This window comes from Brachyhypopomus gauderio, chromosome 16 (assembly GCF_052324685.1).
Source record: "Brachyhypopomus gauderio isolate BG-103 chromosome 16, BGAUD_0.2, whole genome shotgun sequence".
NCBI lineage: Eukaryota > Metazoa > Chordata > Actinopteri > Gymnotiformes > Hypopomidae > Brachyhypopomus > Brachyhypopomus gauderio.
In genome coordinates this window covers 18,665,182-18,679,999 of record NC_135226.1, presented here as the reverse complement: position 1 = coordinate 18,679,999, position 14,818 = coordinate 18,665,182, and the positions used below count along the sequence as shown (strand labels likewise).

General features: G+C 47.3%; 1 protein-coding gene across 4 annotated transcripts in view; it reads left to right on the top strand.

Moving 5' to 3' along the window:
• sez6b (seizure related 6 homolog b) overlaps positions 1-14,818 on the top strand; it is a 157,848-nt gene that overhangs the window by 114,732 nt on the left and 28,298 nt on the right. For all 4 annotated transcript variants that reach the window (XM_076976737.1, XM_076976738.1, XM_076976736.1 and 1 more), the window contains exon 4: positions 3,084-3,273. In XM_076976737.1, the coding sequence (XP_076832852.1) occupies positions 3,084-3,273 (190 nt within the window). The remainder of the gene's footprint in view (positions 1-3,083; positions 3,274-14,818) is intronic.

The window sequence follows — 14,818 nt, the reverse complement described above, 5'->3', positions numbered from 1 at the left end:
CTCTGTTCTCTCTTTTGTGCTTTGTCTCTCTCTCTGTGCGCATACACACATGCACTCACACACATTCACACACATAAGCACTCACGCGCACACACACACAAACACGCACTCACATACACACGCACTCACACACGCACACATGCACTCACATACACACACGCACACCCTCACACATGCACTCCCACACACACATGCACTCACATACACACACGCACACCCTCACACATGCACTCCCACACACACATGCACTCACATACACACACGCACACCCTCACACATGCACTCCCACACACACACGCACTTATACACACATGCACGCACGCACACACACACACACACACACACACACACACACACACACCCTCCACCCCTTTGCTCTTTTCTACTAACTGTGGCCGTCTGTCCCTACAGATTACCCTTGTTAGTTTACACCCTTTGTAGTTTGTTTGCCATGAGGTGAGAGGATAAGAGATGTTGAACAAGAGGAAGACGTCTCTGTCCCCTCCCCCACTCCCACATGGTCTCTGCTCCAGGGGCTTTCTGCTAATTCTCTCTTAATGTGACACAGCATGCATCTCCAGATTAATTAACCATCCTCCTACCCTCAGAGCACCGATACAGTCGTGTGTGTGTGTGTGTGTATGTGTGTGTGTGTGTGTGTGTGTGTGTGTGTGTGTGTGTGTGTGTGTGTGTGTGTGTGTGTGTGTGTGTGTGTGTGTGTGTGTGTGAAAGAGAGAGAGAGTGGAAGAGAGAGGACCAAAGGAGCCAGTGGAAAGGGGGAATTATAGGATAGCTGCTTTTGTAGTGATTATGTGTTTATATGCCAGACAACATGGTTCATTATATGTGAACTATTCTGGATCATGCTTGGGATGCATAATCTCAGTTTTTTCTTGGCTTGTGCTTTGAAAATGATCATGTGATGTGGTTTATACAACACACACACACACACACACACACACACACACACCCACACACACATTCCTTCGCTCAGTGGTCCTGTTGATTCTTTGAAATGACTTATCAGGTCCTGACAGTGAGCACAGCACACACACTGTGGTCATACGCATTACATTCTGCAATCCTGGGAATCAGACTCTGCCCCAGTCTCACAAACAGCATCCTTTCTCTTCTCCACCCAGTATTTATCCTGGGAAATACCTTGTCTGCTTCTTCCAAGGCTTCCGTACAGGAGCTGGGTGAAGAGAAGGGGCTAGCTACACCATGAGCCCTCCACCCTTACACCAGGGTGGGGTTAAGAACCAGCCTCAGTGACAAAGCTTAGATGATCACCTCCACCTGGAACCTGTGCCTCCAGCCGGATTCTACTTGTTCTACTCCAACTGTAGCTTAATGTCTGCCTCAGGTTTTCAACAAAAAATCCAGCTCTAGCACCTTTGAAAAAGTTCATCACCGTCTGGTCTTCTGGTGCTGCAGAACCGATCCATCCTGTCTACCTCTGATAAGAGTGCAGTCTTCATTGATCCAGGGTTGTATTGTTTGTCAGTTCTGGGTCATATCTGAGATAATGGTTCGCTTCTGAACAATCCCAACGCCGATGGAGCACGGCCAGTGTCAGTGACGTGCAGCGCTCGTGGCTGACTCTCTGATCTCCTGAGCACAGTCTGAAAGAGTGCAGGAGAAAAAGAGACTTTATTCCCCTCATTCTAATCCTGTTAGTCGTGTGCGGTGCAGGAGAGAAGAGGCGTTTTCATCCGTCCTGACCCCAGACGCCTTCGTAGACGCATGTCTGCATCTTTGTCTCTCTCGTCAGCCATGTTTATGCGAGGAATTACACACACACAGCACCGACACTCGGGACGCACGCCAATGCAAATTGGATTATGGTGAGCAAAATTCCACAAGTGTTTTTATTATCTCAGGGCTTTTAGTATAATGTGATTACTTTGCAATGCACTTTTGTTTTCTGGACTGTTCCTCTGTGCTGTATCTTGGGCTTTATTAAGTGCGAATGTCTCCACGCTCCCCTCAGGATGTCGGCTACGGCGGAGAGGGGACCTGGAGGCTGTTGTGTTTTTACGCTGGGCTGGTTGGTGTTGACACGCAGCACAGAGAGCTGGAGCTGAGAGATGACTGCACGCAGGACTGCGTCCAGCCACGTGTCATCGACTCCATTCTGATTTGTTGCAGTCTCTCTGCAGACAGCAGGGTGGGCAGCCGTGCCCCCCTGTCATCATTAATTACACATATCCAGCCCGCGTAGCCTCCCGGCTTCATTAACCCACGCCGGCGTTCGCGCCGACCAGGGTCACTCCTCATGGTCACTCCTCGGGGTCACTCCTCGGGGTCATCCCCATTTAGCCCAATCTGATTTCAATTACCAGTGACGAGCGGGGTGCAGGGGGGGGGGGGGGGGGGGGCAGGGAGCCGAGTGGGACCCCTCTCGGCACACTCGCCCCTCTTGAACGTCCCGCGGCTCCGCCGTCAGAGTCGGCCAGCGTGTCGGTGCGGTCGTACCTGCCGGAGGCGGAGACGAGGAAAACCATCCCAGGATGTGTGCGTCTCCTCCGGCAAGTGCAGGAGACCGTCACTCACTCTGTTTTCTGTCGCTCACGCCGTTTTCCCCGGGTAATTAATGGGCCACTGTGGCAGGGAGGAAGCAGATAAGGACCGAGCAGGACCAGGGCAAACATGTCACTCACGCGCTATCTCAATCCACGGCCGCTCTGCCAGCGCGCTGGATCTGCCGAGGGTTGTCTGGGCTGTCTGGTCCTCGCGTGTGTGGGAGGTGGAACGTGAGCTTTGCCTTGTGCTAAAGTTTCACTTGCACGGGGAGCGGAGATGTGCAGGTGTCAGGCAGGCATGTAATTACGGAAACAGAAAAGCTCTTCACATAATCACTTCAGCGGAGATGCTCAGCCTCTCACATCTTCTCCTGCTTTGATTGGAGCTTGGACCTGTAATAGATCAAATCTGCTGTTCCAAATGAGGTCAGCTGGTCTTGGATGGTGTCGGTTCGTCTTGACATGACCTGACTGTGTAATGTCTAATCTTTTTTCCTCCCTCTCACCCTCTCTCCCTCCCTCTCTCCTTCCCTCCCTCCATCCCTCCCTCCCTCCCAGGTGATGAATGTGAGCCTAGCTGAAGGGGACACGGTGCGGTTCGAGGACGTGGGAGGCCCTGAGCCCTCTGTGCTGGCCAACGAGTCCATCCTCATAAAGGGCCTGGTCATGCGCAGTTACAGCAACCAGATCTCCGTCCACTTCCGCAGCCGCCACACCCAGCCCGGGTCCTTTCTGCTGCGCTACCAAGGTAAGCCCCGCCCCCTCCGACAGGCCCCGCCCCCTTCCACCCACACCCACATTACTACCATTAAATCCACTCTCCGCAGCCTCTCCAGGTGGCACAATGCCAGGGCTCAGAACAAACCTGCTTATGAGGGCACTGATTAGATTGGCAGGCGTGATTATGCATCTAGGAGGAGGGTGCTGTCAGTCATTGTTTTCCATTAGAAGAGGTTTTCTGTGCACCCAGGGGGAAACACTACTTATTATCACTTGTCGACATAATGTGCTTACGCCAGCCTGAAAATGACAATGGCTGTCAATAGGCCGCATAATTACACTGGAGGAAGGGTGGGGGTGGGGGTGACATTCCTTCCTAATAGTCCTTTAACAGAGATGTCAGAATGTGAGATGCACAGATTCCAGAAAGGATATTGAGTCTCGTCTGCATTGCAAGTTTTGTTCTTCGAAACGAGAGGTCCTGGTGGGGGGGGGGGGGGGGGGGGGATGGGTGGTTCTTTGTACACAGACAAATCCTTTTGTTTCTGCAAACTAATGAACTGTGGCAGGTTTGTAGTGGGACGAAACAATTTCACAGTTCTCTAACGCTGCTGCTGAATTAGAGAGCTGCCCCCCCTCTCTCTCTCTCTCTCTCTCTCTCTCTTTCTCCCTCTCTCTTTCTCTCTCTCTCTTTCTCTCTCTCTATCCCTTCCTCTGTGCATCTCAGCCTCTCTCACCAACTCTCTTTCTAACTCTCACCAACTCTCTTTCTAACTCTCTCACCAACTGTCTTCTACCTCTCCATCTTTCTCTCTCTCTTGGTGTCTCCCTCGCTTTCTGCAGTATTGTGTAACTCCCAGAGGGCAGATCCTGCCCCGGTTAACAGGGGAGAGCCCTTCATGCCACGGGTAAACCCTTGGCAGTCACCCCCCATGAGCAGAGCTCAGCTCCGTCCATAGAGGTTCTGAGTGTCTGTAGTGAATACCCCGTTGCCCTCTCCCTCACCCAACACACGTGCTGCTCACACCTGCCCTATCTCCCTCACACCTGCCCTGACTCTGCACCTTCCCTGCGCCGGTCGAATTGCCCCTTTGTTTAAACACGACCTCTGAAAATCAAACATGTATTTACGTAGTCGGAACAGCAGCGGGAAGATTTCGTATACGCCCGCTCACACCTGGTGAATTACACGAGGGCTGTTGCTGCATTTGTCCATGCCGCACCAGCAGGTGGCGCTCCACCGGGTCCTGCGTAACCCTCCCTCCCTGCCCGCACCACCCTAGCGACAGCCTGCGAGGCCTGACGGATGGGGCCCCTCCTCCAAATGTCGGGCGGTGCTGGAGGCGGGCGCATTAAAGATTTAGTCCTCCCTCAATAATTCACCACGCAATGAAACGGCGCCGGTGCCCCGCTCTGTGGGTCCCGCTAAAGGTTAAATACAAACAAGCCGGGATTGATGGAGTCGGCTTGTGGAATGGGCGAGGCCGAGAGCCTTCCTGGCCTTTCCCACAGGATATAAGCGGCCGGCGTCTCTGTGGCCGTGGACGGCAGCTCAAATGTCACGAGAGGCGATGACGCCTCTCGTTCCACCGTCTCTCAGACCCGGCCGTGATCAAGACACACGTACCACCGTAGCAACGCGTTCACAGCCTAGCAACTGCAGCAGCTCAAAAACAGTGACACGAGTAACGTGGTTGTCAAACAGAGTCCTAAGCAGCCGTCTTTAGCTGAAATGAGTTTGCTAAATCCGCTGCTTTGAGCCGGACTGTAGCAATCCTGTATGGAACTCAAGCGTTTATGTCAGCATGGTGTTTCTTAAGACCTGTGTTATTCCATGTGCGTATGAGCGTGTATGTGTGTGTGTTGTGGGGCCCTCGACATCTGATCTGCCCTTAGCACCCTCTGTTTTCGTTTTGTTTGCTTTGAGTCCCTGAAAATATGGACTCTGCAGGGAGAACCAGCCAGTCAAACCCTGCCTTAAACCCGGTGGCAGGTTCTCAGGGCGAGGACGGGCCTGTGAGTGATGTCCTCTGCTGTGACTGCTTCACCCTCTCAGCACAGCGCAGCACACATCATGCCCATTTGTTTAGACAGTACATGTGTATTTTACTGCTTTAATGATTAGCTGATGCTACACACTAATGATAATTAGAAAGATTTTCATGTTTCAGAGAAATATAAAAATTGGTTTTGAGGGCACGCTCGATAATTAGGCAATCGTGAAGCCATCTTAATTACCAGCCCATTTAAATTTCATTGAAAAACTGCCCGAAAACAAATTGACTTCCTATTAGCCACCATTAAATTAAAACTAAAGAGGCGTTCACACTTAGCCGCTGGACCCCAGACCAGCCTGGAGACTAGGCCTCCGACATATGTGTCCTCACCAGCCTGGAGATTGGGCCTCCATTGTATGTGTCACATGCACTAGCCTGTCCATGTGCACTAGCCTGTCCACGTGCACTAGCCTGTCCACGTGCACTAGCCTGTTTACATGCACTGACTAGCCTGTCCATGTGCACTAGCCTGTTCAGATGCACTAGCCTCTCCACGTACACTAACCTGTCCATGTCCACTAGCCTGTCTACGTGCACTAGCCTGTCCATGTGCACTAGCCTGTTGACGTGCACTAGCCTCTCCACATGCACTAGCCTGTCCAGGTGCACTAGCCTGTTCCCAAGCGCTGCTCCCTCACTGCCAGCTGCTGTGAATGGCACAGTAAAACCTGATTGGTTTTGGCACGGTGGTTAAGGCTGAGTAAAAGTGGTTTATGATGTGATATTAAACAGTGTCACGGCACTGCCGTGGCCTCATCTAGCCGTCCATGCTTTACAGCGTCACGCTAAAGGTGTGAGCATAGCTGGCAGGAGCGCACACACTCCCTCCGCCGCCGGGCGGGCAGATGGATGAGCTGCCCAGGGGGGTTTATGCGTCCTGCCGTCTCCTGGCCCTCGGTCATCCACACTGCTGCCTCTGTTCTCGCAGCCCCCTGCTGCGTGGACCACACCCATGCAGCCTACAGTGAAGCTCTTTCTCATGCACTCTGAAGCTTGTCATGCATGTTGGGAAATGGCGAGATTGGTGGTTTGACAATGTGACCACCACTTTGTAGCAGATTGTGAAGCAGATTGTGGCTTCAGAATTTAGGGACAATTCAGTGTCCGTTACAGTGAGCATGAATAAAGGTGTGTGTAGTTGAACTTTTACATGGTAATGAGCGTACTACACTTAGGACATTCTACAGCATGACCGTGTCCATGTGTGCTGGTGTAGTCAAGGCAACCGACATTTGTCTCTTATTCTGAGGTCATATAATATACATGCACTCCACTGACAGTAATATTCATAAGCAAAATTCCTCAGTTAATGTACAATCTATATATAGAACAAAACAACCAGCGATTAATTACAAGGGAAATAGCGTGACCTATCAGGCACTAGAAGTAAAATTAAAACAAAGATATGAATAAGAAGGTGTAAGTTAGTGCATACAGAACCAGGTTAATGTTCTGTCTGTGGGCATCTGTATGGGTAAAATAATTCTCCCCAACATGCTCAGTTTTCTTTAGTTTATATTTTGATTTATTAAAAACTATTACTGAGCAAAGGCTGTAGAAACTCTCCAATATAAAGCAGTGCAGAACTTTGTGACATAAAACCTTTTAAAATCTGATTCTGAAAGTAAAAGGGAACCAGTGGGGGGTTTCTGAGCTCAAGCAGGAGTTTGGATTCAGTCCAACTTACCTAAAGCCTCTTACTTTGACCAGATGGAACCAGTCTGCCCAGTAGCTCTGCTGTGGAAGAGGGGAAAAGATTTGCTGCACCCCAGTGGTTGGGCACACTGCTTACAGCACCCCTGTGTGACACTCAGAGTTCCTGTTAAGATATTAGTGAGGGATTATGGGAAGCAGAGTTATAGGCAATCACCAACACACAACCAACACATCAACAAATCAACAGTGTACGAGCGAGTGACAGACGAATCCAGATGTGATGCTGTTCTTTGCTCTATAACTCATGAGATCCAGACCTTCAGGCCACCTGTTTGTTTCCTCTGTCTGATGGAAAATTTCAGGCCCGGGGAAGATGAATGGCTATCACATTCGTCTTTGGTCCTCGGGTTCACCTTGTCCAGCGGGACACCGTGTGAATGTTTTTTATTGGACAGGCGTGAAGGGGAAGGAAGTGTTTGATTATGTGTGGACATGCTGTCTTCCCGAGACCCGGCTAATTAATTCCCTCCTAACGAAGGCCCTTGTCGGGGAGGCCTGCTGCATAATGAATCCTCACCTCCCGTTCTGGACCCGTGCCTTTGAGTTGTCCGACGTGACCCTGGCTGCCCCAGCATGAAATGTCACGTGTGCCGGGCTCGACAATAACTCTACATGCAGAAGGCAAAAGAGTTTTGAATCTCATTCCTCTAAGTGCATGAGCTCTCAGGGAGAGTGCGTGTCTGACTCCTACAGCAAGTCGTTTGGTTCAAAAAAGTTAAGGATTAGCAAACACAATACCAGACATCCCAAAAAAAAAAAACAAGTGAAGTTGCGGGATGGGGACTGTGAAGTTGTTGAGCGGCGGGGGGTTTGGGGGTTTTGGGGGTGGCGGCGAGGGTGTGACTCTTTGAATTCCGGGAGATTATATGTGACTCGCAGGCATCAGGGAGCCACTACCGAAATGCGGGAGACTCCCGCAGCTTCAGGGAGACTTCGGATGTCTGCAATACTTTCAATTAGAAATAACCACAAGGTATATTTTCATCTGCTTGTCCTTTACATTTTTGTTATTAGGGTTCACACACACATAGTGTGGGAACCCTATTGTAATTGTTAGGATTTTTAGGGTTCACACACACATAGTGTGGGAACCCTATTGTAATTGTTAGGGTTTTTCTTTCTTATTATTATTCTTTGTCCCATTTTTTGACCTAAAACGTATTGTGCAGCCTAGACCGTAATGCCTAGAAACCCCAAACTTGGCAAAAAGGTTCAGTTAACTCCAAGGACCAGATTCCCATACAGGGACCCAAATTGGCCTGATGGTGGCGCTATAGCAGACCATATTGACTTTTTGTCCATATCTCCTACACCGTAAGTCCTAGAACCAAAATTCCAGTTCCTATACATTCCTTGACTAAATTCAATAGGACAATTAATATACAACCATTAAGCTCCGCCCACTTAGATTTCGAGTTAATTTGCATAATGTGCAAAATCACACACATATTTGAGCGCAAACTAGTCCCTGGATTTTTCACATACATGCACATATGTGGTATCAAAACGTTCAGAAGAGTCTGAACTTTAAAATCTATCCAACAAAAATGCTAATTTCTTCACTACCTAGTCAGTATAAGCCAATCAAATGAGGAGGCGTAAATTCAATAGTAAATTTTGCGCATATGGAGCTCTAACTTAAGAAAACTTGCATGTAATGAGATGGCACTTCACAGACAGCTTCCCTGTGAGGGTCTGGGGCAGCTCGCAGAGGTTGCCATACCTCACCTGCTAGGGGGCGCTATAACATGCAAAAATTTGCCCCATGCACTCAGATTGGCCGATCCACATGAAACTTGGCAGACATCATCTATGGGCCTCTGGGAACCAGGTCCTAAAGCAGACACTCCATACATCCAAAATGGCTGACGTAATCGGCCAATCAGTGATCGGCACGCGTTTGACAGGCTTACCATTGGTCGATCTGCACGAAACCTCTTGGGTGTGGACAAGTGCACGCCCCCTATGACATAATCCAGCCAGGTGTTGATTGGCCACTGGGGGGCGCTATTGCAAAAAAAGCAAGTGTATCCCCTACATAATTCCACTTGGGAACATGCAATTGGACTCTTTTGATTCCTTGCAGTAGTGCGAACAACTTTCCCATTACATGTCCTATTAAAAAATGCACAGTTTATTTACAGTTAATAATAGTTTGAAATCATCACTTTTCATACTCCTCCTAGGATTTTCATACTATCATGTCAAGCAAAGTCTTATAATACTCTACAGAGTGTGAAATCAAAAAACAATCTAAAGATTTTGGATTTGAGGACACTTATACCTGCTAAATATTTTTTTAATGGACAGCATCGATACATATAATATTCATATTCTTAAAGCTCTTTCATATTTTACCCAATTCTGACCAAAATGCACAAGCCCATTCAGAATCCCATCCTGAACAAATTTGTCAAGTTTCATCTAAATCGGTTATCGTATGGCTCTACAGTGCAGTATTATATACAATGCATAAGAATGCATGTAAAGTCCCTCTGTCACCTTCTCCTTCTCACACGCACGCAAGCTGAAACTCACACTCTCAGTCTCTCTCACACTCTCACCCACATTCCCCCTCCCATCTCTGTGCCCTAAGTAAACATTGCTCTGGCTACCTAGATCTCTCTGTGTCTATTAACCAGGCACACACACATACAGGCGCAAGCAGGCCTTCCTATAGCATTCACAATGACACTTCCCTAGCCATACCCACCCATATCTCAGTGACTAACACATGCTTATACAAACTGATATTTGGCTTATTTTTGTCTCTCTCTCTCACACAAACACACACATCTTTATACCTATATGTATGTATAGTTTCTATGTATACTTATGTATGTATGTATTAGTATATGTTGTCATAGTTTGAGTACATACACTACCACACACACACACACACACACACACACACACACACACACACACACACACACACACACACACACACACACACACTTCTACCTAAATGTATGTATAGTTTGTATGCATATCTGTCCAGTCATAACAGTCATGTCAGTCCAGTCATATCAGTCATGTCAGTCCAGTCATGTCAGACATAAGTCATGTCAGTCATATCAGTCATGTCATTACAGTCATGCCAGTCATGTCACTCATTCCAGTTATGTCAGTCATATCAGTCATATTACTTTTGTTCATCATGCCAGTGATGTCATTTCAGTCATGCCAGTCATATCAGTTATGTCAGTCATGCCAGTCATGTCAGTCATGTAATGCCAGGCTTTGCAGACTACATTCATACTTTGAATACACGGGCAGTCATGTTAGGCGTGCAAGGTGTGCAAGGAGTGAATTAACAAAGCATAGTCTCTGGCACCCTCAATCTCTCTCTGTCTGTAATATACAGGCCCAATCATGTATAGACACATGCAGGCCTTCCTATATTGTTCACATAGATGCAGCCCTAGCCAGATGTGCTATTTCTGTGTCTCCCTTTCTGACACACGCAGATGTCATCACACACTATCTGTAGAGCACACACTGGCCAAACCCAAACAGCTTCTTTTCACTTTTAGGTCTAAAGGACCTTTTGGGCTTCCTTTTGCCTATTGAGGCCAAAATATGCCTATTTGTGTGTGAACCCGCCAATCGCCGCTTGCGGCTATATTTCTTTCTTATTCTTTGTCCCATTTTTTGACCTAAAACATATTGTGCAGCCTAGACCGTAATGCCTAGAAACCCCAAACTTGGCAAAAAGGTTCAGTTACCCCCAAGGACCAGATTCCCATACAGGGACCCAAATTGGCCTGATGGTGGCGCTATAGCAGACCATATTGACTTTTTGTCCATATCTCCTACACCGTAGGTCCTAGAACCAAAATTCCAGTTCCTATACATTCCTTGACTAAATTCAATAGGACAATTAATATACAACCATTAAGCTCCGCCCACTTAGATTTCGAGTTAATTTGCATAATGTGCAAAATCACACACATTTTTGAGCGCGAACTAGTCCCTGGATTTTTCACATACATGCACATATGTGGTATCAAAACGTTCAGAAGAGTCTGAACTTTAAAACGTATCCAACAAAAATGCTAATTTCTTCACTACCTAGTCAGTATAAACCAATCAAATGAGGGGGCGTAAATTCAATAGTAAATTTTGCGCATATGGAGCTCTAACTTAAGAAAACTTGCATGTAATGAGATGGCACTTCACAGACAGCTTCCCTGTGAGGGTCTGGGGCAGCTCGCAGAGGTTGCCATACCTCACCTGCTAGGGGGCGCTATAACATGCAAAAATTTGCCCCATGCACTCAGATTGGCCGATCCACATGAAACTTGACAGACATCATCTATGGGCCTCTGGGAACCAGGTCCTAAAGCAGACATGCCATACTTCCAAAATGGCTGACGTAATCGGCCAATCCGTGATCGGCACGCGTTTGACAGGCTTACCATTGGTCGATCTGCACGAAACCTCTTGGGTGTGGACAAGTGCACACCCCCTATGACATAATCCAGCCGGGTGTCGATTGGCCACTGGGGGGCGCTATTGCAAAAAAAGCAAGTGTATCCCCTACATAATTCCACTTGGGAACATGCAATTGGACTCTTTTGATTCCTTGCAGTAGTGCGAACAACTTTCCCATTACATGTCCTATTAAAAAATGCACAATTTATTTACAGTTAATAATAGTTTGAAATCATCACTTTTCATACTCCTCCTAGGATTTTCATACTATCATGTCAAGCAAAGTCTTATAATACTCTACAGAGTGTGAAATCAAAAAACAATCCAAAGATTTTGGATTTGAGGACACTTATACCTGCTAAATATTTTTTTAATGGACAGCATCGATACATATAATATTCATATTCTTAAAGCTCTTTCATATTTTACCCAATTCTGACCAAAATGCACAAGCCCATTCAGAATCCCATCCTGAACAAATTTGTCAAGTTTCATCTAAATCGGTTATTGTATGGCTCTACAGTGCAGTATTATATACAATGCATAAGAATGCATGTAAAGTCCTTCTGTCACCTTCTCCTTCTCACACGCACGCAAGCTGAAACTCACACACTCAGTCTCTCTCACACTCTCACCCACATTCCCCCTCCCATCTCTGTGCCCTAAGTAAACATTGCTCTGGCTACCTAGATCTCTCTGTGTCTATTAACCAGGCACACACACATACAGGCGCAAGCAGGCCTTCCTATAGCATTCACAATGACACTTCCCTAGCCATACCCACCCATATCTCAGTGACTAACACATGCTCATACAAACTGATATTTGGCTTCTTTTTTGTCTCTCTCTCTCTCACACAAACACACAGACACACACACCTTTATACCTATATGTATGTATAGTTTCTATGTATACTTATGTATGTATGTATTAGTATATGTTGTCATAGTTTGAGTACATACACTACCACACACACACACACACACACACACACACATCTACCTAAATGTATGTAAAGTTTGTATGCATATCTATAGTATATGTATAGTATATGTCAGTCATGCCAGTGATGTCAGTCATATCAGAAATGCCAGTCATGTCAGTTACATCAGTCATGTCAGTCATGCCAGTCATGTAAGTCATGTCATGCCAATCATTTCAGTCCAGTCATATCAGTCATTTCAGTCCAGTCATATCAGTCATGTCAGTCAAATCATCAAATCAATACAGGCCCAATCATGTATAGACACATGCAGGCTTTCCTATATTGTTCACATAGATGCAGCCCTAGCCAGATGTGCTATTTCTGTGTCTCCCTTTCTGACATATGCAGATGTCATCACACACTCTACATCTGTAGAGCACACACTGGCCAAACCCAAACAGCTTCTTTTCACTTTTAGGTCTAAAAGACCTTTTGGGCTTCCTTTTGCCTATTGAGGCCAAAATGCCTATTGGTGTGTGAACCCGCCAATCGCCGCTTGCGGCTATATTCTTGTCTTGTTTTTTTTTTCGTTTTATTTTATATTTTATCTTATCTAAGAACGGGATGCAGGAGTTTCTCCTGGCCTTGACTCAGACACTCGGCTCTTCTGCGGAGCTGAATGAATGAGTGCAGGAAGTTGTGAAGAGGGATTACAAGAGACGTTGAGAAGGTGCTGTGACATTTAGCAAAGCAGCTACGTTCAGATGTGGTGGAGTTACGGAGCGGTGCAGTCACGCTAGTGTTTCACCTCTCTGGCAGGTTCACCTGTGGCCCAAATCATTTCTGCAACATTAACCTTAACACATCTGCCTCGGAACATTCTGGGAGACATTAATGAAGCCAAACCATTGCCCTTGAGACTCCAGCAGGCTAAGTTTATGGTGATGGTCCTTCACTCTCTCTCCCTGTCTCACTCTGTCTGTCTGTCCCCATCAGTCTCGCTGTCTCTGTCTCTCTATCTGTCGTTCTGTCTATCTGTCTCGATCTCTGAGTTTCTGTCTGTTGGCCGCTCTGTGCCTCTCTCACTTTCTGTCTGTGTCTTTCTGTCAGTCTCTGTCTGAGCCTCTCTCTCTCTCTCTCTCTCTCTCTCTCTCTCTTTCTGTGCCTCCGTGTCTCTCTTTCTCTGTGTTCCTCTCTTTTTCTCTCTGCCTGTGTCTGTCTTTCTCTTTCTCTCTGTGTGTGCCTCTCTCTCTCTCTCTCTCTCTATTTGCGTGTGTCTGTCTTTCTCTTTCTCTCTGTGTGCCTCTCTCTCTCTCTCTCTGTCTGTCTGAAAAACTCTGTAAAGGAAATGGTTGAGCCAGTTTGCTCTCTTTGCTCTTTATTAATGTACTGGGAACATTCACTGACGTCAGCTTTGATCAGCACTGCAGCAGACGCAGAGACCCGCATGATCTCCTCAGTCCCTGATTTAGAGCAGGAACCACCTGCAGGGGGCAGGACCCCCAACACTGCCTTAGGGCCTGCAGGAAATACAAATCTGTGGGCATGTCTAGCATGTAACTGACATCTCACACATCCAATGGTTTATGGACACATAAACACATCTAAGCATTGTGCTCATGTTAAACACAGAGACACTGAGACAAAATAGAATGCAAAAGCACAACTGAACATATATACACATATATGTGTCTTCACCGTTGAGCTGAAGTGGAGCCCAGAGACATATGAATCTAAACATGAGACTCCTGGTGTGTTTGAGTCTCCTCCAGCGTGAAGGCACTTATACGAGGAATAACTGTGTCCCGATGGTCTTTAGCTGCTCGTAATGAGGCTCTGCTGTCATCATCTATCAGGACCGCCACTTTGTTTGCGGGCTGTTCTGCGCTGGAGATCAATAAAACCATGGACTAAATGAATATGGCTCCAGCCAACTACCTCTTTCTCTCCACTTTACAGTGATTTTGATGGCTAACACCTTGTCCTAACGTCTTGGCCTGGCAGCTATTGGCTTGCCGTCGTCTGTAACGTAGTTTGCTGCAAGTGATCTACCAGCTTCTTGGGCTGTGTTGCGTGTGTGTGTGTGTGTGTGTGTGTGTGTGTGTGTGTGTGTGTGTGTATGCACCTGTCATTCACAGTGATCACAGCCACAGGTCTTGGGGAGGCCCTGGGTCTCTGAAGCCTCCTGCTCACTTATTTATTAGTGCAGGCCTCTTCTCTGGCACTGAGAGCAGTGAGGGCCACTCATATTAAATACCGCAGGTCCCTGGACTGCTCTCTCCACCCCCCGTCCCAGGAGACTGTGGGAGAGGTATCACGTGCGTGAGATTCAGTGGAAGGCTTTCATGATGGTAGAGCCAATCCCAGTGTGAACCCCACCTGAACCCGGGAACTGTGGGTAGATGCTCACATGGGCCTGCACACCTGTTTCACACATC